The 24,670-nt window shown below is 42.9% G+C and overlaps 3 protein-coding genes across 3 annotated transcripts; all 3 read left to right on the top strand.

Moving 5' to 3' along the window:
- Positions 1 to 1,731: 1,731 nt before the first annotated feature.
- lin28ab (lin-28 homolog Ab) lies at positions 1,732 to 7,200 on the top strand. Its single transcript, XM_047019720.1, has 4 exons — positions 1,732 to 1,762; positions 2,306 to 2,478; positions 5,203 to 5,381; positions 6,975 to 7,200. The coding sequence occupies exons 1-4, from the start codon at positions 1,732 to 1,734 to the stop codon at positions 7,198 to 7,200; spliced, it is 609 nt and encodes a 202-aa protein (XP_046875676.1).
- Positions 7,201 to 10,278: 3,078 nt separating this feature from the next.
- pdik1l (PDLIM1 interacting kinase 1 like) lies at positions 10,279 to 15,522 on the top strand. The gene is made up of 3 exons (XM_047019930.1): positions 10,279 to 10,498; positions 12,011 to 12,306; positions 14,637 to 15,522. The coding sequence occupies exons 2-3, from the start codon at positions 12,022 to 12,024 to the stop codon at positions 15,375 to 15,377; spliced, it is 1,026 nt and encodes a 341-aa protein (XP_046875886.1). The 5' UTR covers positions 10,279 to 10,498; positions 12,011 to 12,021; the 3' UTR covers positions 15,378 to 15,522.
- Positions 15,523 to 18,514: 2,992 nt separating this feature from the next.
- On the top strand, positions 18,515 to 24,031 carry LOC124467435 (nuclear inhibitor of protein phosphatase 1-like). The gene is made up of 17 exons (XM_047019717.1): positions 18,515 to 18,579; positions 18,736 to 18,818; positions 18,983 to 19,084; positions 19,349 to 19,462; positions 19,612 to 19,686; positions 19,765 to 19,884; positions 19,977 to 20,105; positions 20,230 to 20,324; positions 20,397 to 20,479; positions 20,705 to 20,709; positions 20,802 to 20,845; positions 21,351 to 21,411; positions 21,810 to 21,963; positions 22,175 to 22,392; positions 22,520 to 22,664; positions 22,804 to 22,868; positions 22,977 to 24,031. The coding sequence occupies exons 1-17, from the start codon at positions 18,567 to 18,569 to the stop codon at positions 23,334 to 23,336; spliced, it is 1,866 nt and encodes a 621-aa protein (XP_046875673.1). The 5' UTR covers positions 18,515 to 18,566; the 3' UTR covers positions 23,337 to 24,031.
- Positions 24,032 to 24,670: the final 639 nt, after the last annotated feature.

Here is a 24,670-nt window from a genome sequence, read left to right as displayed (position 1 = left end):
TTGAATGGAGGGATGGATGATAGAAATTCCTGATAGAAATCATAGCAGTTGATTAGACTTGACATTTTATGTTTATTTCTTGTGTGCAGTTTTAATCATTTCAATCCTCCAAACGCAAACAATTCCATAACCTTTGCATTTGGAGCCCTTCAAAACAACTCCCAAACTAGTTTGCTTACTAAAGAGTAAAATCAAACTAATTGTATTATTTACTTAGACAAAACAACATGTACCTTTTCTGACACGTTCATACGGGTTTTATTTGTGTATCTGTGGACTGGTGGCCACTTATGTTGATAGGAGAGCTAAATTCGTTGGATAATCCTATTTATCATTATCAATGCGACTTTATATCGTCACAGTCTTATAGGATATACATAAAATAAGTGTAAAGGTCATTAGGCCTAGCAGTTGAGAGTAGTTTGGATCAGATGTGACCGCTGCTATTGCTGTCCTGTAGCTTAATTTCACTCACCTTCGCCTAGAAAGGCTACACAGGCTCTGTAAGCGTTCACATTCGTTTTCTGTTTAATCAGCAATTTGTGTGTGGAAACTATCAATCAAATGGCATTTCACACCCATACAATGAAGCACCTAAATACTTAAACTAACCAAATAAATGTGTCTAACAGGGCTGTGTGAAAGGTGGTTTATCCTTAAAATGTAGGCCCATGTTATAAATGTAGGCTATTTGTTAATTTTCCCCGACGCATAATGGTTATTTATAAAGCATGTTTTGATACTTCAAAATTGTTTCAAACGAAATGCCAATGTTGATTGCAAATGTCCCAACGACATTGAAGCAGAGACAAATATAGGATCTTTTTTTTCTCCGTTTTTAATTGAGAAATATTATTCATTGACTAAAGGCAATTGTTAAATAACCTGTGAGCGGACAGGTTGGTTAAAAGAAATGCACTCTTACCTTCAGACATGAAGGTTTGCAGGTGTGCAAGGACCTGTGCAATTAAAAGCCTTGCTTTAATACAAATGGCTCCAGTGAAAATCACTCCATTCACCATGCTCATACATTTCAATGCTGAAAGTGTGGGGGTTGAGGGGGTTGCACGGACTCGTGTCTGGGTTGGGTGTTGCTCCAGGCCCCGCGAGAGCTATGTGGTCCCAGCCCTTGATTGGTCGCCCTCCGAATTCGGATCATTGTGGAATGTCTAATTTATCTGCGAGAAGATTGCAATTGAGAATCACGTGGACTTGACCGAGTAGGTGGGGTAATATCAGACACAGGAGGGCCAGGGTCGTAGTTTTATGCGCGAGAACCAGGAGGAAAACAGATTCCTTTAAAAGAGGAATTACAAAAACGCACGGATGTTGCACTCACGAGTGCTGACTAGAACATCAAGATTTTTCGCCTAGTTTTGCTGGAAGTAGGAGACTCTGGACCCTCAAAACCATGGCAGAAGGTAGGGGCAGTGTGTGTTTGAAGATGTTGGGGGCTTCAATGGAATAGACCTATTGGGCGATAGACAAAAAATGGCGTGTTGAGCTACCTTGAATTTATTTAAATGTTGGGATTCTTTTCACGAATTCCTTTCCAGTCTTTCCACCTCTTGTTGTCAGGGAGAAAGTATCCCAACCCCTTTTTGTCAACTTTATTTCAACGCTGTCTCTGTTGAAGCACGTTTCTTTAATTGTTAAAAGCCTCATGCGAGAAAGTAAGGGTTTCTCAGGGTGGAGACAAACTTGGAATTAAACATACGGGAAAGGAGCGGGATGGGCTCCCTTTCCAATCAACATTTTACAGGTAGAAGTTCTGTTTTTGATTTTGTTGTTGTTGATGTAATTGAATTCCTATTCCTTTACAATGCAGCCTATATGGTGTTTATGTATAAAATACATGTTATGGTTTTATCGGGGGGAAATATTTGAATACTAAATCATTTAGGCTATATTTGCTATTCTAGTTCTAGCGGTTTGTTTTATTGTATTTATTCGTATTGGCATTGTTATCTTCATGCGTCACTTAAAGTCTACCATAATTAGTTTTATGCATGTTTTCTTTCCACAATAAGTTGGAACAATTTCTGAAACTGAGATTTATCTAATCAGTTAATAATATGTTCAAATGAATACATATTACTATCAACATTGTGTTCCTTGTTCCTCTCGAGCGGGTTATCTCATTGCGCAATACATGGTTCCCTTATGTTGCTGCAGAGCACTGATGGTGAAAAACAACCCAGTAAGGGCCTGTCAACGTCAATTTAACTCAGTTATTGTAGCCTACATTTGCACTCTAAGAATGGTCTTGTGATCTAAGCAGAGTGACATTTTATTCTTTCAAAAGGGGGCTGTGCAAAGATCGAGGAGGAAGCGACAGCCACAGACGAAGACGTGGACTCTTCTCGAGGTAGCGGCGTGTGCAAATGGTTCAACGTGCGAATGGGCTTCGGGTTCCTCTCCATGATAAATAGAGACGGTACACCGCTCGAGGAGCCTGTCGATGTGTTCGTTCATCAGGTCAGTTCTATTTATTTCTCTTGGAGATTGGAGTGTTGACATATATTCCGAACCAGAATCGAATGTATGGTACTGCATACTGTCTGTAGTGGGGCGTTCCAATGTCAAAGGCATAAAAGGGATTTCTTAGTTGAACTATACAAAGACTGATGATTCATTTTTAAATGATTAATAATGGTATGTCCCATTTAGAATTTGCATACATTACACAACATGAGCTAATTCAGTGCCATGAATCATTGTATCAGTCAAGGCACTGCATAATGTAGGCCTAATATAAATATACACATTTTAAATGTAACCAAGTAGGCCTACACCATGATGATTTGTTTGCTGTGAAAAGTGTAGCTGTAGAGAATGTAGGTCAATTCCTTTCAATGTTGGATCGTAATTTAAGAGGCCTATCAATCACAACTGAGGTAACTTCAACATATCTCAATCATCACTGGGGAACAGGTCCAATGCAATATAATTCAGCTGAAGTTTAAAACATAGCTCTTTGCTCTGAAACCCAACCAGATAATGTTTAACCGTATCTATAGATGAAGGTATAAAGCCAAGGGTGGGATACATGAGTCACAGAGGCAGAAAAAAACATTTAACGAAGTGTGAGAACCATTAAGAAACGAGCGATGGGAAGTTAATGTGAAGCAGATTATGTAAGGTTACATCTGGGTTAAACTGGCCCTCACTGTTTGTTCCTGAACATATGATTATCGAAAAACACACTTGACTATAAACTGTGATATCGTAAAGGTAAATCCAAGTCAAATCAAATTAATGGCAGTTTTAGGTGACATGGATGAAGATAAACCTTACCAAACATTTAGGAGGAACGTTGTAGGCCTATGTAAAATTCGCAAATTTGTGGTTTTAAAGTTTGAATGCGTCCTATTCACTTGGTGGCCTGGAAATTTGTGTAAAATTACTTGGAGATTACCACATCTTAAAGTCTGCCAGGTCTAAGTACTGGACGTATCCCCCCCTCGCTTTCTCTCCCACGTGCCACCCCCTCCCCCCAACCAGAGCCAGAGTAAGCTGTCTTGCTTTGGAAGTTAAAAGGACCTGGTAAGGGATAACATGCAACTCATTCCTCATCTCATCCAGCCCTACTTCCTGTTATAAAGTCCTTCTAACATCAGGGAGGTCGCTCCTGTGTGGTGCCCACCCAGCCCCAATTCTCATCAGATCACCTCTGCCTGCAGTGCCAGTCATTGTGACTGTTTGGAAATTTGGCAATGGGAAATTAGTAAATTGTCTTGAAGCAACCCTGTCTCAAGAAATGTTCCTTCTTCAGGTTGGAAAGTGGGAAATGTTTCAGAGTGAGTTCCTGGTTGAGGAGCTGTAGGTCCTACTGGACAATGGCCGTCATTGTCAACCAGAGAAAGGAAATCCTGCCGTCTGTTACTGAGCAGCAAATCTGTGAATGAGGAGTGTGTGTGTGGGTAGGGAGGTGGGGGGGGGGATCGAGTCTGTTTACAGAATGAAGATGAAGAGTGAAAAGAGGCAGAGGAGTGACAAAGCGAGTAGTGAGAGAACAAGAAGTGTGTGTGTGTGTGTCATAAAATAGACCTGGAGAAAGGAGGAGGAGGTGAAGCGGAGGAGGTCAGAGGACAGTTCCGGGAACCTCTGACGGGACAGGAGGAATGTTAAAGTTGTTGGCAATCACCCCCCGAGATTCAGTTCCCACCATGATCACTTCAACCCCCCCCCCTGAGGAGAGTGGGGTGTTTGGGTTAAGCCCAACGGCATGTGAGGGCCATAAACTGACCCAGGGTAGCCCTCCCACGTGCCACCACTGCTCCACAACATGGCAGCGTTCCCTGAGGTGAAAAACAACATCAACTGGGAGATCAATGGGAATGCCCTGAAGAAAATATGCAACTCCGAACTTGTTTTGTGTAGCACAGAAATCTTGGTGTCAAACACGACATAAGTTGGCAAGGAGAAGAAGAAGCCATATGTAAATTCAATATATTTACAGTGACACAAAATGTAGTCATTCTTTCTGAAGGTTGTGGTACATGTTTGCTACCTTTCCTCATGCACCTTTTTGAGTTAGCTATCCCAGGAATGCACCCCACCCCCACCATCAACCCCCTCTTAATTCCCCCCCCCCCCCCCCCCCCCCCCAGCATCCTTCAGGAATGGTCAGTTTGGGACTTGACCAGATGGACCTGTTTTGGAGAATGTTTCTGTGCTGCATGGTGGAGGTGGTCCTGAGTAAGGAGGAGGGGGTTGGGGCTTGGAATGCTGGGACTAGCTGGGGGGGTAGGGGGTGTAGTGTGTTGTGCGCGCGCACACACACACACAGGAACACACAGAATTCTGGAAATGGGGGGGAGGAGAGGGTGTGAGAAGGCATTGATGTTTTAACAGGGCTGTCAATAGGATTGGGTTTACTGGAGGGGGCTGAGCCCCAAAGAGAGTAGGGGTGGCTAGATGTTTCCACTGGTGATCTGAAATCCATGCTGAATGTTTGATTTATGCAAGCTATTCCAATTAAGTAACACCTCCTTTGTTTACAATTACCACGCACAAGATTAGTTGGTGGCCGTCCAAATGGCCAGAGCTGCCAAGATGGCAGAATTGTGAATGAAGTCAAGAATCTGGTAATAAATTGACCGTAAAAAGGCATGCCCAGTAGCTCCCTCTTTCATGTGTTCTTGGCTGAGCTCTAACCTGACAGTGGATTACCCGCCCCCCCCCCCCCCCCCCCCTCAGAGCAAACTGCACATGGAGGGCTTCCGCAGCCTGAAGGAGGGTGAGGAGGTAGAGTTCACCTTTAAGACGTCCTCCAAGGGCCTGGAGTCCATGAGGGTGACGGGGCCGGGGGGAGCGCCGTGTGTGGGCAGCGAGAAGAAGCCAAAAGGGGCCCAGAAAAGACGCTCGAAAGGAGACAGGTGAGTCCGATCAGATCCTCTCTGAACACAGGGATGCCCCTTCCCATCTGAAATTGCTTAAACCACCTAAAACTAGTTTGTGAATTGGTAATATCTCACATACATTTGTTAATTTAGCAACACCTTTATTCCAAACGTATAGTAAGTGCAGCAGATCATTGTGTTCCTAAAGGAAACAAAGAAAAAGGGATGGGATGATCAGGCGGGAGCTAGTTACTTGGTTGAATACAACCCTTCTCTGACCAGAGTAGCATTGAGTTTACCTGGATCAATATGATAGTTTGAAACTGCAAGTCATGTGAATTCTGATCCTCACACTTCACAACCCCCACCTCCTCATTCAAGGCTTCTATTGCACAATGCACTGAGTTCTCTTTTCGCTTACTGCAGAATACTTTGGTTGTATGATCCAGATATACTGTTTCATTTTGACTGTGCAACCACATCTCATTCTCAAGCCCGAACAAAGATTGGATTGGAGAATCTATGAAACAGGAAAATATTTGATCCATCTGTAATCATTTTTTTTATTTTTTTTTACAATAATCCTTGTTTTGTTTGAAACTTGACAAATCAAAGACCAGCTATATGTGTGTTCACACATTGTCTCAGTAGCCCCCAAACATAACCGTTTGTTGCAGAAGGGGAAAAAGGATCCTATCCATTTAATTGATAACAGATGTAGGTGCCCAAGTGAGGTCAGAGGTGACCAGTGCCATGGCAACAATGGAGTGTGGTGTGTAAATGAGGTGGGGGAAGGCAGAGAAAGAGAGCGGGTGAGGTGGGGTGGGAGTCAGGGTTCATAGGTCACTTTACTGCATTGAAACAAAGAACCCCCTCTCTCCCATCCCCATGTCCCCACACTGATCAATAACACACTATAACCAGCCCCCTGGAGAATGCCCTGGGATGGGGGTTGGGAGGCTAAGGGTTAAAGGAAGGGGAGAAGGAAGGAAGGAAACCATGGTTAGCTGTGTGGTGCCTCAGGGCTTGATCTCGACTTCTGTCAGGGTAATGACAGGATTCTTTTATATTGTTTGGCATAACTGTATGGTACACCTACTACTGTGAATTTTCCAGGTCAAGTGAGTGTTGACTTGATTGTAAATATTATCCAAATTCCAAATCCTTACATTGTCTTATTGTCTAATTTAGAAAATTCATTGTTGGTTAGGTTTAACAAGAAGATGGCAGGCAAACCATCGTAGGAGGTCCTTAGTCATACAATAAGCACAAGAAAATCCAAAGATATTGATGTAAACAAATACATAGATATACCATTCTGGTACATCCCTCTTGTCCAAGGAAATATCGCTATAACCATTAACTTCAATTTCTGACAAGATGCCCTATATCATTATTTGTCAGAAATGCTGCATGTTACCCAGGAATCACGGTTATACATTAGAGCACACTGCCCTCTAGTGTTAAACCCGTGTAATCTGCTCCGGTGTTCAGCCCTTCAATATGAGCTCCACTCTGAAAGTCCAAGCACAATCTATTATAATGAAGTTAACACTTTCAATGAAAGTGCTGTGGCATTATTAGCTGAGGAAGCCAAACAAAGCTCTACATGTGTCTCTTCTGTTTTAGATGTTACAACTGTGGAGGACCTGACCATCATGCCAAAGAATGCCAGTTGCCCCCTCAGCCTAAAAAGTGCCATTTCTGCCAGAGCACCTCCCACATGGTGGCCAACTGCCCAATCAAAGCACAGCAGTCCTCCCCGGGCTCTCAGGGAACCATGACCTTGCTGAGGGAGGAGGAGGAGGAGGGGCATGCGGGGGCACCTTTGCCCCCAGAGAGCTCCGACGAATGATCCAGGGATACTACAACACGCACCAATCAAAAGAGGTTTCACTGGAATGTTGAAACTACCTCAGGTCTTCTATGTTGAACAGCAAGGAAGCAGTTTAGTTTAATGATGTGATAGTTTGGACTGAGCTTGTTGTTTTAAACTGCAGAGAGACACACACCCCTTTTTGATCTCAAAAGACTTATTCTTTTTTGTATATTTTTCTGCCTTAGATAAAGTGTCTTAGCTTTGTAATGAAACAATCAAAACATTTAGGGCCTGTTCCCTAGTCCTAGAATAAACCTACTCTTAGATAACCCAGTTTTATATCCAGGACTAGATTGAAACTATGTCTGGAAAACTTGTATTTGTATTTACCAAATGCAATTAGTGTTGTCCTTTTATCACTGTACTCTTGCGTACACTGAACATACTCTTTATCTCTGCAACAAGATGGGAGCCTATGTTAGGGTTTTACTGAACATGACGGTATGCCGTATTTATTAAACACATTGATATAAGGTGGAAATACAATCATAATGTATGAATGTATTTAAGCGGATAACACTGTATGCTGGCTGGGAAATGGTTTTCTGACATACGAAAGAAGTGTCTTTCTGCCTGATGTATTCTTCAGGTGGCGCTTTTAATTTTACATTTCTTCGGCCAAGTGAATGTTTGAACTCTTTTTAATGATTGTCAGGACACCATTGTTGCCATGGGGAATGTACACAATCATTATAGATTATGAAGTGCATAGCCTCTCTATCTCTTGTGGAATCAAGTGGCCTGTTTTCAATCCCCATAAAAACAATCTATTCTCTGAAATGATTCTTCACACACACAAAAACGGATGATATACCTCTACATATTACTCATGAATCCATTTCTATCAAGACAGTAAACTGTTCTTGATTTTTAAAGCCGTGATTCAAGGTGTTATGCAAGACCAGCATTGATTGAACTTTGACTGCTTTGAGGTTTTACCTAGACCTGGTTTTCTCTCAAATTACTGGTCTAATTGGGATTTTATCAGGGCTGCTCACTTCTTCCCAAAGATTACTTGCGTTTTACTTGAAAATTGTGAAAGCTAGCAGTATTGCATGGACTTTCTTAGGGGGAGTCAAACCTGTTTAGTCATTTGCTTTTTTTAATCACAGTAGTTAACTTTCCAATTAAATGTTCTCACTACTTGTCATCCACAGATGTTGGGAGATGTTTTCACCACTAAAGTGTGTGTATATATATATATAAATCTTTTTATATTGATTATTTATTCAAATGCATCGTGAAACTGGCTTTCTAATGGATCCAGTTTTGTTAAGGCTGACATCCTTTGGCTCTCGGAATGATTGTTGATTTATGATCGAAAAGGACCACACCTTACACTGTCCACCACCTGTTTACTCTTGTTCATACTGTCACAAGTAAATATAATGCATATGTATTTACAATTGCATGGCATCACAGTTTAGCAGTATAGGTTATGGTTAAGGTGTGTTGTCAAGGGGGGAGGCAGAAAACAACTAGCCTCCCACCCCCACCTTGTTTAATACCTTATGACTCTGCTGTATGTACAAGTTACTCAACACAAGTAATATACAGCTACACTAAAAACACATTGACTATATATTATAAAGCTTATTTATGAGACGATGTTGCTAATTACAGCACATAGAAACACAACGTGATCCACGTTTGATGAATCTGTCAATGTCATCACTAAGACGCAATACACTACGTTGTGAAGTTCCTTGCTTTGAATGCATGTGTTGGCTTGGCTAATCCCTTTGACTGCACTCCAAGTTTCCTTCCTTGAAAACACCTTTTTGATCTAAGGGAAACTTTGAGAGGAGGTATTTTGAAGGATGTTATAGTTTGTGTGTTCTAGCTTATTATGTGCTGGGTTGCCGGGAAATCCAGATATTTCATTGCCTAAAGAGCCAAGCGAGACTGATGCACTATTTTCACAATTTGTCCATGTAGTTCATACAGTATATTCATGTATCTAGTCCTGCTGTATTTTTATGGTTACTGTGTTACAGTGGCGTAGATATCAAGGGAAGCATTTATAATCCAATAGTCAAATTCAAAGCCATAATATATATGTTGTGGTCTGGCTGTCTGGAGCTGGCACAAGATAAATACCAGTTTTTATTAGACCAAAATAGAGTCTAGTATAGGCCTGAGTTTAAGAAATTAGCAATTTATCATTTGTGGTTTATACTGTACATATTTAGCTATGTGATATTAATATAATATTTACTTCTTTGCGTGCATGGTAGTTAATGTAGTTGTAGAATAGATAGGGACTAAAGAGGGGGCACAATGGTCGTCATGGCAAAGCATGCATCATCGACAGTGTGTTTTTGTTTACTAATCACTATGGGCTGGCTCTGTTGTCTTGTTTTCCCTCCTTTTGGTTTGTTTTTATTTTGTTATATGAGAACAAGGCAGGAATGTTTTGTCATGAATCTATACAAGTCTACCTCATGATGGTTTTTGAAGATGTGTAATGGATCGGGGCAGTTTTGCGCTCCGCTGTTGAAGCAGAATGCTGTGTCCTTGAGCTGTGCTGTGAGATTTTTATTTGTCAACTTACAATGCAATGTGTCCTACCTCCCACAGAACTGTTGCTGAATTGTTTTCTACTTTGTCTTTACTGATGGTTTGCTCAGTCATTTGTAGGTTTGTTTGTGTTTGTATTGTGAATATTCTGAGTAAGAAACCAAATGTGTTTAATTTAATGGAACTTTTTACAGACAATGTGATATTATGGTCATTTGATTTTTCCTTTTTATAAAATAAATAAATAAACCAAAACATGTGCTGATTATCTGTACTTACCAGAATAGCTTCATGCCCAATTAACACCTCAAATGGTGTTTTTTTTGCCATGCTGGGGCATGTTACATATGCTTGGCCTTAAACATATTAAAAACCAATGCAGATTTGGAATAACCGACTTAAGGTTACATTTTATAAGAACTAATAACATTGTAGCTTTCTGTTTTTATCGTGACCGACAGAACATATTCAAGGGTTAAGTTTAGTGAGGGCAGTATTTCCCGAAGTGGACCATTAAACTCACAGTCACAGTCAGAACGGGAGCGAGATCCGTGTGCGCGCTGGTGGGTGAAACTGTTCGAGCAGATTCGCGGTCTCGAAGAAGCTGCTGCACGCTCACATTCTGGACAGGGGCTGCGCGTGAGCGTGTGTGTGTGTGATGGCTGTGTGTATAGCTGATAATGTAGCCAGCTAATGGCTGCCAGGGAAAGTAAGAGAGGTGGCACATGAATCCTTAAAAGACAAGATACGGAAGGTAAATATGAAACTTGTCTGGCTCTTTGTTTTCTTGTCTCCAGTTCTATTGTCCCCTTGGTTGCGTCTTGTGAGCAGGTGTGTGCTGCTGCGCTGGTGAGAGACTGGCTGGCTGCATGTAGAAATTCTTGGGTTGTTGGCACTGCGCAGTCCGAGGACAATAAAGTCGATTGTCGGTACGACGGTTCGAACAAGCCTTGCTTGAAGACGGGATGTTGTGGCTAACTAACGTTTGCTCAACTGTCTAGAAATACTACTAATTGGCCACCTACCATGTACGTAGCTAGCAATGAGCTTGCCATTGACATGCATGCTTGTGCTGGCGAGTTATCAGGCCATCAAGCTAGCGAGCTAGCCCGCTAGCCAACTAGCACCAAATGGAAAGTGTTTATGGCCTTCAAACACCTTTCTCTTCCTTGTTTGCTAGCTTGTTAGAAAGTTAGCTATTGCGAAATGTTTTGATTCGTTTTTTAGCTTGCCAGGTAATGTTATTTGTATTATATAGATCACGTTATATATGAATATGTGATAAGTTATTCCATGAAATGAAGGGATATTTAAGTTATTCTTCCATACATAGTTAGCCAGCAGCTGTCAAGTTGCCTCAAATTCCTGTCAGCGGTAGCGGCTAGCTAGAGTCTGCTTGTTAGTTTGTTTACATGTGTGACAGCTTGCAGACTGCTGCCAAACCCCAACTTTAAATGTGGACACTTTGGGACATCTTAAACTGGGATGTATTGTCTTGTAACCAATTGTTTTTTTTTTATGTGCTAGGGTAGTACATATTATGTCGTCGATAATTAAAATAAAACTTGTATTATAATCTCTTGATGATACGTCCGAGGACAGGAAGATAGAAGTCAGTGAACCATATCCGTTTGAGATTTAAGTAATTGAGTTCTACTCATTTAACATAGAAGTGTTTTTGAAGTGAGTCAATAAAACCCTGCTCTTCTGGCCATAAGCCTACATTGATAGTCTCATGTTTCGTGACTTGACGACTTGTCCTTATGTAGCGCCAAGTGGGAGGTATTAATTGATGGCAGCTACACGTGAGAAGGATTTCAAGTGGATGACCTGATTAACAGATGGGTTCATTTGGCCAGTCGAGAGCATTCCTACATATTTGTGGCTTCGTTGGCAATTTGAAAAGAGGCTACCTGTCTACAAGGGGGTCAGATGGCTGAACGGTTAGGGAATAGAGCTTCCAATCAGAAGGTTGCTGGTTCGATTCCCGGCCGTGCAATGACGTGTCCTTGGGCAAGGCAATTCTCCCTACTTGCTTCAGGGGAATGTCCCTGTAGTTACTGTAAGTCGCTCTGGATAAGAGCGTCTGCTAAATGACTAAATGTAAGGTTACTTTCCAGCCCATTTCCATGCTGTACTAACCAACAAACCGTTGCCTTTTTTCCAGATAAATGTATCCTTATCTCCTAACCTCAGATTTCTCATTAAGTTCAAAAGTTACCCATCACTTGTTGATCCAATGTATTTTCCTTTTGTTTCCCACCAGTGAGGAAGAGGATGGTGAGCAGCCAGCCGAAGTACGAGCTGATCCAGGAGGTGGGCCGCGGCAGCTACGGTGTGGTGTATGAGGCGGCGGTAAAACGCACCGGCGCCCGTGTGGCCGTCAAGAAGATCCGCTGCCACTCGCCGGAGAACGTGGAGCTGGCCCTCCGCGAGTTCTGGGCCCTGAGCAGCATCCAGAGCCAGCACCCCAATGTCATCCACCTGGAGGAGTGTGTGCTGCAGAGGGACGAGTTAGCCCAAAGGATGAGCCATGGCTCCAGCTCTCCACTCTACCTGGAGGTAGGAACAGGTGTGGGGGGGGGGGGGGGGGTGATGGGGTGATGGGGTGAGATTTGGAGTAGTGGAGGGGAGCTGGCTTCATGTTGTGGCCATCATTTTAATTTTCCCTGCCTCTGTATTAAGATGAGTTGAAAGCAAGAGAATGGTCTCTGTTAAAAAAAAAGGTTGGTCACAGGTATGCATAGTATTCTTTGTTTCCTGTGAGTCAAATCACTTTCAATTCTGATGATTGAGTTTATTGTTCTTGTAATACCCCTGTGTACTTATCCTGGTAAGAGTTGTCATTGCAACCTAAAAGAACACGCCCACACACTTGAGCTGGGGTAGACCGCAAAGCCGGATCTTTTCTGGCAACAATGTATCTCAGGACTCTGTCTCGCAGATGCTCAGGCCTTGGCAGCTCAACAGGAAGTATGGAGTGGTCTGAGGGAAAGGAATCATGACAGGATGTGGTCTTCACTAGGAATTGCTCCATTTGTTGTTGCATTTAAGTTCCAGCCGGTGACAGAAGTTTAGAAAAGCCCTGCTGGGAGTAGTTGTCCTCTGTGCCCTAGCGGGTCTTCATATGGTCGCTTTGCTTTTGATAACTGTGGCAGATGATGATTTTGCACATTGCTCTCCATGGATACTGATGCAGTAGCCAATGTGTTAATCCTGGCTGGTGTTGTTTTGGAAGGTTTATGGATTCAGCATAATTGTCTGTCAGTCAGCCCAGTAGATGCCCCACAGTGTGACCCTTTATCTAAGTATTTCAATGCTCATTTAGTCTGGCTTCTGTAGATTGGCTTGTGTGCATCGTCCTGTGAGTGTGGCTGGTAATGAGGTGTTGTGCAGGAAGCAGCATTGGGCTGTGCAGAAGGAGCCCTTCACCTCTATCTCTCTGTCATTTTTGCTGTCTGTGCTCTGTCTTTCACTCTCTGTTTCCTGTTTATCTTTCTCTGTAATAATCTTCTTTGGTCCATGCCTATCTGCCTGACCCTGCTTTAGCATGCACATGTCTGTGTGTGTGTGTGTTATAGTGCAGGAAAATTAAGCCCCCCTCCCCCTCCTCCCCACCCACCGTCAACCTGTCTCCAGCCTGTCAGGTCCCTGTGCCTCCCTGCTGGCTGACTGAGCGGTTAAAGGGCCTGGCCAGGCTCGATTATAGCCTGCCAACAACACGTGGGCCATTGTCCGACAGCTCGTTAAACTCTTCACAGCGCTGGGTTTGGACGCTTTCCCAGAAACCCCTTTATCCCGCCACAATTTGGTTTTCTTCTTCTTTTCGGTAATGTTCCAGTGTGCACTCAGAGAAAACAAATGATAATAGGAGAGCATTATCTGAATGTGGCTATTGGGGGGATTTTTCTGTTGTATGAGGTTTTGGTGGTGGGGGTTATTCAGTTGCCAGTCAAACAATTTGTAACCCATTTGTATATAATATGGCTCTGAAATGGCAGTGACATTTTCTACCCAGAAATATTGTGACGTGTTATTCACAACTAACCCTTATCCGATAGGATGGAGGCTTTTTAGAACCAGAAGGAACCAGTAAATTGTTGGCTCTTCACAGCTGTAGAGCACTCAAGTGCAATTAGATTTTTATTTCACTGAGAACTGTAATAATTCATCTCCGGAAAGCTGGCAGTGTTAAGTGAAAAATGATTGTGATTATTTAAATCAGTCTGTGAGCCTGTTCTTCTTCTTTGATTAACATGTAAACATCATATCTCTCTTCCATATAATCTGCTGTCTGGGAGCTGTTTAGCATTTAAACTAAAGACAGACACAATGTTAGTTTTTCCTATTGTCTGGTCAGCTGTCAGAGGAAGTTGTGGGGAGATGAAATGTATTCCTTCCTTTATCTGAAGGCTTTAAAGATGAGAGAACTTTTATTAAAGAAAAATTAAGGAAATAGGATAAAACAATGATCAAAACCAGACTGACATGTCTCTCAAAGCATCCTTCTCCCCTTTCTGGGAATAAGCTAGTAACAACAGCCTTTTCCCATTAATGTTTATCAATAATCATAACTTCTTGAGTGTGTGAGTTAATCAAATTACATTGTCATATAGATCTGTCAGGTACTCTCTCTAGACCTAACATTGTTTTTCTGTCTTCCAGTAAGGGATCTGAATATCTATAGCAACCATCAGAGAGCATGTCAGAAAAGAGTGTTTTGTTGGCTTGCTCTTGACAGAATTGACTCAATTTCCTTTTTGAGCGTGGTGTGGTTCAACGTTGACAGTCCTTTTATCACATTCCTCACATTTTTAAAGCCTGCAAATCCTTGGCTCTCATTCCAAGATAAATGTTTTCACATTTCTTTTTTGTGTTTGTGGTTTTCTTAGTTGGTGGAGACATCTCTGAAAGGCGAGATCACCTTTGACCCCTGCTGTGCCTACTACCTGTGGTTTGTCATGGACTTCTGTGACGGTGGAGACATGAACGCATACCTGCTGTCCCGCAAGCCCAGCAGGAAGACCAACACCAGCTTCATGCTCCAGCTGGGCAGCGCCCTGGCCTTCCTGCACCGCAACCAGATCATCCACCGCGACCTCAAGCCTGACAACATCCTCATCTCCCAGGGCTGCACGGCAGCCGGCTCCCCTGAGCCCACCCTCAAGGTAGCAGACTTTGGCTTGAGCAAGGTGTGCTCTACCTCGGGCCTCAACCCAGAGGAGCCGGCCAGCGTCAACAAATGCTTCCTGTCGACGGCCTGTGGCACGGACTTCTACATGGCGCCGGAGGTGTGGGAGGGCCACTACACTGCCAAGGCTGACATCTTCGCCCTGGGCATCATCATCTGGGCCATGGTGGAGCGCATCACCTTCGTGGATGTGGAGACCCAGAAGGAGCTGCTGGGCAGCTATGTGCAACAGGGGGAGGAGATCGTCCCCCTGGGGGAGGCTCTGCTGGAGAACCCCAAGATGGAGCTGCTCATCCCAGCCAGGAAGAAGAGCATGAACGCCGGCATGAAGCAGCTCATCAGAGATATGCTTTCAGCCAACCCTCAGGAGCGGCCCGACGCCTTCGAACTGGAGCTCAGACTGGTCCGGATCGCCTGCAGGGAGCTGGACTGGGACACGTGATGGCCGAACAAGAGGCAACGCAACATGGACTTGTAACGGTCAAGCACGTACTTAAAAGCCACTATGGGCTCAGTGGCCACTCAATGGGAACCTTTTGTAAGGGAACAAATGTATAAAGTGGTCATTCTTTGCAATGGGACTTTAACCCTTGGAGGTGGTTGGTGTGTTGGTTTGCATTCAGTAATAGCAAGGCTGTTCATAAGCACATACACTAGCTGTCTCTGCAGGTATGACTTTCTCAGACTTCCATCTTGGCCCCCCCCCCTCCAGATTTTGGTCTCCAAAACCTCAGGTTCCATTTGGTTAAAAACAACAACAAACAATTATGCCGGAGCGCTTTTTGTAGTCTTCTGGCCATTCTTTTCTATTCTCTCAGTGTATGGTTGTTTGTCTGCATATTCCGCCTCAATCTCGGTGCTAAACTCAAGATGCAATATGTGACACAAGGAGGACGACGTTCTGGAATGTCATCCTGTATTTTGGCTGCCAAGGCCAAAAATACAAACGCCACCTTTATGATCGTAAACTGTGTAGGATTACCAGGTGTTTTGTTGTCCAGTATCCTGTTTCAGGGCTGTGTCTCCTCCTATCATTACACAGACACTGGTCAATCTTCCTTTTGGTTTCTTAGATAGAGAACTACAAGACAAATTGAATTGGTGAGTGCAGAACACTGTGTCTGATCGAAACTACATTGAATGTCGGAATTGTCCTGTTCGTGTTAAAGAAAGCTGATTCTACCATGATGTACCCATTCATGATTTTCAATGCTCAGGTAAAAATGACACTTAGCTGACATTTGTGGACAAACATCCATACTAAAGCAGTTTAAGGTACCCCTTGTTTCTTTTGCTGTTAAAAATAACTGAAACCCCCCTTTCCAGAAACCTGCAGATCAGCTTTATCTTGAATTGTTTAGAGTGTTTGGATGGAGGGGTGGGGTTGGCAACCAGTGACTGAGCAGCAGGTGGTTGTTTCTGATATTTTCTTATTGTCTTTAGTTCTGGCATCAAGGGATTTGAGGCAGTGAAGCATTAAGCAGTCCAACCCCAACAAGTTCACCCAAAAGTGACATTATTGGCCCAATCAAAAATATCTTTTTCCACCCTAGTTTGCAATGTAATTAGGTTCCCATACTAAAAAATGCCAGGCAACTAGCTGCTTATTCGTAACACATAAAGACAGCCCTGTCTTGCCCTGAACATAGCTGTTTAGTTGGAGAGCATTCTGCTTTGGGTCATCATAGCTGACTAGCATGACTTTAATTTTCAGAACTGAAGGTTAATGTGAGGGACAGGGTAAAGATAGAACTTCAGTGGCAACACTTGAATTTTTATTTTTTAAAGCACTTTTTACTTACATTTTCCATAGTTGCCCAATTATCATAATAAGACACGTAGGAAAGGTGCATCCAATGTGATAACCCCAAGTAGTATTTACGCATTGAAGATGCTGTCAACAGACAGTCTTACTTCCTGCATGCGATGCCTCTCACCTTCAGAGACAAGGGGAGTGGAAGAGACACCAGCACACACAATCCTCCATGAACCCGGGAATCTTTGGTTTTTGGCAAATAATAGCGTAGTGTTTTCCTTGATCTCTTCTCACTGTCAGTTTTCCTGCAGCTCAGGATCCTCCCAGTAATCCCTTTCTCCACGCCTTCGACAGACTGATACTAAGCCTATTAAGTTGCTGCAGTAGTTGGCAGAGGATCACTCTTGGGACTCTCAATTGCCATTCAGGTCATAATTTGTGCACTTCTACAGGCCTTGTGAAAACCAGCATCAAGTCATAAGCTGGTTCGACGTTCCAGAACACCAGGCAAAAGTTTGATCTGACCCGTCTGCAGCATTCATTTGCAACACCAGATGATTAAAAAAATTAAAGAATCAAATGCCGATCACCCAAATGTTATTTGTGTCTTTCATGCCAGGATTTAAGTAATGTAGCCTTATCTAAATTTCCACCACATTTTATCAATATTAATTCAATTTAATTTTTTTCTTCCAACCGTAAGTGGCTTTGCAGCCTTCCTGCTCATCAGTTTTGCACTCATTAGTATCAATTGGGCTAAAGCTATATCCTATTTCAATGATCCCCAGCAGAACTATCAATACCTCTTAGCATCAGTATTAAATGCATGAACATACTTTCTTTTTTTGCCAGTGCTTTAGACAATGTTGCTGTGATGTAAAAATGTGCTGTCACACACATGCCTCAGTATGAGCAGCAAAGTTTGGCCTCCAAAGTAGGTCACCCATATCTGCAGCGGTGAGGAGATGTAGAGGAAACGGTGTCTGAGGCCAGACCCCTTCCCCCTCTGTTGGCAGGGAAGCCGGAACCTTAAGCTGACATATTGCCTCCCTTAAAAAAAAAATTGACATTAGCTAAAATATGTGCATACCTAGGTATCAAGAAATGTTACCATTTTGTGTTTTTCAAATCTATTTTGCACAATTGTAAATACTGTATATGAGTCACCTGGGTTAAACAAAGTTTGTGGGATAAGGCTTACGTTTTGAGTTGTATTTTGCTGTGGTAGGGTTGATTTTTACAACAGTTAATTCAGCTTCCATTTTGTGTCAAAAGTGTGATATTTACAGTTGAAGACTGCACTTGTGTGCTGATGAAATGTATGTTTTTACTGGCCTGTTGTGATTTTCAGTAATGGGATTGTGGACACAGCCGTGATCAACTCAATTGTCTCTCCATTTTGAAACCCTAGGAAATCAACCTTAAATCACAAGTGCCCCATTGCAAACAGGATGTAACTATTACAAACAAAAACCTTTGAAATATATACAACAATGAAGGGACTTGCAACCAGGTGCACTAAGGCTCAAACTTTTTACTAGGAAGTTTTCCTTGTATGCCATTGTAAGACATTTTGAAGAGATTAAATGACATTTATGGAAAACAAATATGCTGTAAATGTCTTTTATTGTATGATTGATGGCTTTTTTGGGGATAGGATAAAACATGTATATTAGAGTTCTGACTACCTTTTGTTTAAAAAGGAACAAAACATCAGAAGCAAACAGCAGCCCATAAATAGAAAGGCTAATTAGTAAAAATAAACTCACCTGGTGAATGGAACTGAAAATACCAATTAAACACGGTGAATATCCTTCATTGATGGTTGACCTCCATCTTAGATTGGATTGTTGATCCAGTTTCAAAGCAGTTAAAATGATGAAGAACGGTGAGTTTTTAAATTATTATATGACACCGGGCGAAGTTGGTTTGTGCAAAAGTGGAATGTTGTAGAATTCTGCAGCAATAGTACTTCCATGCTGGACAGGCCAATCTAGTTGTAGCATTTAGTGTTACATCCTACAATGAACTTGTCTTCCCAAAGGGTACGGCTACTCTGGAAAGGGACATGGGTACAACCAGTCCCAAGGTGGTTTCACCCGCTTTCAAACTAGGGTGAACACAAAGGTGTGTCAGTTCCATCATGTTACTTTCTGCCAGCATCTATGGTACTATGACATTGCCTTTTGAATTTTAGGAAACCTTTTTTATAAAGCCATAGTTCCTGTCCGAACATGGGTTGGGGTTTGTGTACATGTAAATGTGACCTGCTTGTCATGGACCATTCACAGAGCCTGGCTGCCCTTCAGATTCTGCCGTGCACAGTCTCTCAGCTCTTGTCAGCCACGGAATCAAACGATGTCTTTATCATTGGAGACACTGAAATTAACCAGGTACAGTCTCTCCCATTTGTAGCATTGGACACTTAAGTGAATTAGAATTTAGCTCAACTTTGTGTGCAGACAGTGGAGAGAGCGGGAGCTGTTTTCATGGAGTTCTATCAAACATCAAGGTGTCTCTGTCCCTCTTTATACTTCTAAGAACTAATTATATCTTGCTGGATTTTTGTTCTGTTTCCGCCCTCTTGTAGCCAGCTATGCCTTGATGCTATAGCTATTTAAACAATGCTTTTATATAGTGTGTTACCTTCTGAACAGGTATCTCTGGTGGGTATCATAACGAGAACTCTTTCTTCTAACACCAGCATCTTATACTCAATGGATGACATGTCTGGGCCACCTATGAATGTAAAGCTGTGGGCCGACACTGAGGTCAGTTATTGACCAAGGAGAGTCTGTACATGTTCTCCTGCTCTTTCTTCTGAATTCTCAATTAAAAGGCATGGACATAAGTAAATTACACAATTATTTTTTTTAACCTTGAGTTGGTTTACTTTGTCCCCATTTGTTGATCTCTTAAGAACCCATATGTGGAGGAGGCAATGGTTCTTCCAGGAACATATGTGAAAGTCTCAGGAACCCTACGTACCTTTCAGGTAGATGTTCTCAGTTGGGTAGAGGAAATGTACACTCTACTCATCTTCCTAATAGATGTCCTTAAATGTGTGAATTAGGGTCGAAGGTCTTTAGTAGCCTCTAATATACGTCGTCTTCAAGACATGAATCAGATCACTTCCCACATGATGGAGGTGGTGCACGCCCACATGCAACTCGGAGGCATGGCTTATGATGTGGTGAGGCTTCATGGTTTATTCCTATATCCGCTACATTTCCTCATGGCTTCTATGACATTTTCCCCAAGTAACATTTTTGGTTCCATTTCTAGAACCGGGTGGGTGATAAACTGAATTCCAGTGCTGATTATGCTGTGTCTGGGGTGAACCAGCGCAGCTTGGATGGAGGACACTCTGCTGTCCACACAGAGACATGTGGCTTAACCACCCGTCAGAACCAGGTCGGTGTGATTGGAAATGTTAAACTGACCCCAGCTGATTGATTTTATGGATCTAACTTTTTGTAGTAATTTAAGGTAATGTTGCAGTGTGTCACCAAGTACTATAAACTTGTGTCCTGAAAAGGTTTTGAACATGGTTAAGTGCTGCTTAGCCCGTGAAGGCATCAGTTTACAGGACCTTTCGAGGAGACTTGGGTTCCTCAGCATGAGCGTTATAAGGTATTTGCTCCTACTCCATCTCCTTTCTCTCTGCTCGTGACTCAGACTCAAAATGCTTTATCCTCAATACAGGCTGGCTTTGAAGTTTCTGCTTAACGAAGGTCACATATTCTCTACTATTGACGAGGAGCACTTCAAGGCCATAGAAAACAGTGGCTGAATTAACGAAGACGAAATGAGGCATGACATATCAGAATACTTATTTTATTTTGCATTATATTTAAGTTTTAAATCATAAGTAACTTATGATGTTTTGACTCCTGATTATAATTGTTATGCAATGAAAGAAGCTGAATCACCAAGTGTCTCCTGTTTTTTTTAATAATGCCCATGGTCCGTTTTACAAAAGACAGTAATTAAGAGGTTAATTAACACTTTAGCCAATGTAAAAAAAGAAAAGAAAACTACGACTCCCAGGTTGCATAGAATTTCCTTGGATTCCTCAATCTCCCAGCATTCAGTAGTAGTTACTGAAAGATGGCAGCAAGCACAAACACACCTACTTTTGACTGCCCGTCATGGTAAGCTCTGTGGCGTCTCATGAGTATTTTTGACATTGACATATCTAAAGCATGCTTTCTGGTGTGAAACGGTAGCTTCATGCTGTTGGCAAAAAATAAAACTTTGCCAAAAGCTATTCGATGTATACCTTCTAGCCATATGATAGCAAATCCTGATCAGTCAAAGCTAGCTAGCTAGGGTGTATTCTGGATGTGAATACATCAAGATTGAGAGCTGGCCACCCAAAGTTAGCATTGGTATTCCGTCCCAATCTCCAAGCTGAATAAATATCTCTATTACCATTGTCGTAAGATAGCTGCATGCCAACCTGGTAATATTTCTGAATGCATTAGCCCTGCTCTTACACCCATACGTGACTCCCAGCTTCACTCTCTTCAGTCGGCAACTCTTGTGCGTTCTTGGCAGATGGGTTTATCTCCTCCCAAGGCACATTTACCTTGATAAACTCGGCAATATGGCACAGGCATGACAGCCTTGCTGGTTTAATCATGTGTGTTTAATCAGGGCAGGGAAACCTCCTCCAGGACTTCATCTGGATGTGGTGAAGGGAGACAAACTGGTGGAGGTAAGGGCATGATGACCCTCTGGAAATGAGTATATGAACCAGCCCCCATAGTTGGGCAGAGTTAATCTACACAGAGATCTATGATGGTTAGAGTAGCCTTTTAAAATTAATATTAATGCATCCCGGGTTTGGGTGAGGAGGGAGATGGAGGGGATGGGGCTTGTTCAGTTTTACCTCACGTCATCCACATCCTATGCAGCACCCATGCATGGTAACTCCTCTCCGACCCATATACACAATGGAGAGGGCTAGTCTCAGTGTCCCCTGAACCCAGTGACTTCTCGCATTCCAAAGATGGCAGGAACTACCCCGCATCTTCCCTAGTTAGATGTCTTACTCCCCAATATGATATAAGGCTATTACGAACACGGTGCTTTGTTTATTACATCCCTCTTCAGAAGCTAATCATTGATGAGAAGAAATACTACCTGTTTGGAAGAAACCCGGACATGTGTGACTTCACGATAGACCACCAGTCTTGTTCTCGAGTCCACTCAGCTCTAGTCTACCACAGGCACCTCAAGAGGGTCTTCCTCATCGACCTCAACAGCAGTGAGTCAACAGTTAAACTCACTGACCGAATAAAAGTGTCTGTGAGGTCGGTGTTGTTGTATTTATTTTATGAACTGTGTTAACAAGTTGTGCTATATTTAGAGGCCAATACAAATGTATTTGTAGCTCTCGCTCTGTCAGTCCTATGAGATGCCAGGCATGGGCTATTCAACTGAAAGCTCAACTGAAGACAGTCTTTGTCATTGCTCAGCTCATGGGACCTTTCTAGGTCGCATCCGTCTGGAGCCCCACAAGCCCCAGCAGGTCCCCATTGACTCCACCATGTCGTTTGGGGCATCCACGCGTGTCTACACCTTGAGGGAGAAGCCCCAGACCCAGGCCAGTACCGTGCCAGGGGAGGCCAAGGCTGGCGAGGATGAGGAGCTGAAAGGCTTGCTGGGACTGCCTGAGGAGGAAACCGAACTGGAGGTGTGCATTGGAGAGCGACTCATTTTCTTCATGAATTAGGAAACCTGATGTTTGGCGTTAATTGATGACTTTCCTGTATGGAGCTGATTTGAACAGTGCCTATGCTGTACATGTGTTCCTGAGACAGAACTTGACAGAGTTTAACACAGCCCACAACAAGCGCATCTCTACTCTCACTATCGAGGAGGGCAACCTGGACATCCAGAGACCCAAGAGGAAGAGGAGAAGCTCCCGGGTGTCCTTCAGTGAAGAAGAGGAGGTCATCAACCCAGGTGCTTGTGCACGCACCCACACCCACACACACACAGACACACACACAATCTTCATGCATTTCCACATTCTGCTGTTCCCCTGCCTACACGTTTTTTGGTGTAGTCACATTCTCTTCCTCTTGTTTCCCTGACCTCACAGAGGATGTCGACCCGTCAGTGGGGCGCTTCAGGAACATGATCCAGACTGCTGTTGTCCCCATCAAGGTCATCATTGATTCAATCTCTTCAGTTTTATAATCTCTTCAGGATTGTATAGGCAAGTGATGAAGCGTCTGATGGTGTTTGTTTCCTGTCAAAATCTCACATCCACAGAAAAGGAAGATGGAGGGGCATGCTGCTTTGAGGCTGGACGACACTGTGGCACGAAGAGTGCAGAACTTCCCCTTTAGTGGGGGTCTATATGGAGATCTTCCACCCACCAGTCATGAGGCCGTGAACCACCCAGCTGGAGCCCAGGGAGGAACCACCATTTTGGGGGCCCTCCCCCTGCTCTTCCCTAACCCTGCCCCGGAGGTGGACCTGACCCCTACCTCGGCACAGCCTCTTGTCACCCTTAACCCCATCCCTGCACCAGGACCTTACACAGCTGAACCTTTAAACGAGCCGCGCAAGAAGAAATATGCCAAGGAGGCGTGGCCTGGGAAGAAGCCCACACCTTCTCTGCTGATATAGCCCCGCCCTGGACAGTGTAGTGGGAGGGGCTATTATGTGTAACATAAGGGGCACTTGGACACACCCTTAAGACTTGTTGACTAAGCTGTGACCATGATGTTTTGGAGATTTGTACGAATAATATATTGTTTGCTTTTGTTTATTTGCCTTTAACATTTATTTTTGTATTGCTTATTTAACATGGTGACATCATTTAAATTATTTTTACATTGGACGGTATATGAATTTTGCTAGTAGGTGTACGATCAATACTAATACTTTTCCTAAAGGAAAGCAATTCTACAGTTTTGATCCCTGCATTCTTTTTTGTGTCCTTCTGCTGACCTTTCACTGTATGTACGATATTATTCTGTGTTTATATTCCAGGTCCATTTTCACTCAGACCCATGGTCCTGCACAGTTATACAAAAGGCCCGAATCAAAACGACTGCAAGGCATAGCAGTAATATATTAAGACAAGACCATGAACTGCGAGTGCAAATTGTCTTTAAAGGAACTCAATAAAAGAAACAATTATTTATGAGACAGTTCATGTTAATGTTTATTTCTATTTTTATACTTGGGCCTGACAGTTAAAACAGTAATGAATGTCAGTTATGTGTGAATGTGACAAGAAGAGAAAGAGGTTTGAAACGACAGGCTGGTTATTAGCATTCATATCTATTTGATATTTGTATAATAAACAGTAATCCATACCTTTTTCGCTTCGCTGTGTGTTAGATGAAGTGGCGGAGGAATAGCTTGTCCCTGGGGAGATCTCCCGCTGAGTCTCTTCTTCACTTTCATGTCTCCACTTTTGCCGTTTTACTGCCAACCGTGGAATCGACGAAGAAAGCTCTCGAGAGTGCTAATTAAGTGATAGCGGAGCAAACTGAATTTGATAGTGGGTTCTAAACACATGCCAAATGTGTCAGTTACTTCCCAAGGTGATGGGTTTGTCCCTAAATATGTTTCAACCCATATTTTACTGTCTGAATTTTCATTTATGCTATTGTTCCTTCAAAATTGCTTTGTTCTCTCAGCCTTCTCGTTTGCCAGTTAGATTTGGGAATAGCTGTGAGTTCCCTAAACAGCTCTATTATTTACAATTTCTTCACCCACCTAGTATCTCGATATCTAAAGGAGTTTAAAGCCATTTCACGTTGATAACATTATGGTCATGGAGGTGTATTCCACCAGAGGGCAATGTGTTGTTGTCTGAGCTGTGCGTAGGCCTACCCCAGAAACATCTTGCCTTCAGTGTCACACACTTTGTAGGTCTGAATCATAAATCTGCTCAAATTCCCCCCACCCTACCAATTTTTGTTTTAGTAGACTGGAAATTGTAGTAGGCT

This window comes from Hypomesus transpacificus, chromosome 4 (genome assembly GCF_021917145.1).
Source record: "Hypomesus transpacificus isolate Combined female chromosome 4, fHypTra1, whole genome shotgun sequence".
Lineage (NCBI taxonomy): Eukaryota > Metazoa > Chordata > Actinopteri > Osmeriformes > Osmeridae > Hypomesus > Hypomesus transpacificus.
This window is presented reverse-complemented; position numbering and strand designations above follow the sequence as displayed.

Bases quoted from the DNA above. Each gene is read 5' to 3' on its own strand.
- lin28ab (XM_047019720.1), top strand. From the start codon at position 1,732: ATGGGCTCCCTTTCCAATCAACATTTTACAG. The intron at 1,763-2,305 runs GTAGAAGTTCTG...TTCTTTCAAAAG, and splicing joins TTCCAATCAACATTTTACAG to GGGGCTGTGCAAAGATCGAG. The intron at 5,382-6,974 runs GTGAGTCCGATC...CTTCTGTTTTAG, and splicing joins AGACGCTCGAAAGGAGACAG to ATGTTACAACTGTGGAGGAC.
- pdik1l (XM_047019930.1), top strand. From the start codon at position 12,022: ATGGTGAGCAGCCAGCCGAAGTACGAGCTGATCCAGGAGGTGGGCCGC. The intron at 12,307-14,636 runs GTAGGAACAGGT...TGGTTTTCTTAG, and splicing joins GCTCTCCACTCTACCTGGAG to TTGGTGGAGACATCTCTGAA.
- LOC124467435 (XM_047019717.1), top strand. The intron at 22,393-22,519 runs GTGTGCATTGGA...TTCCTGAGACAG, and splicing joins AGGAGGAAACCGAACTGGAG to AACTTGACAGAGTTTAACAC. The intron at 22,869-22,976 runs GTCATCATTGAT...TCACATCCACAG, and splicing joins CTGCTGTTGTCCCCATCAAG to AAAAGGAAGATGGAGGGGCA.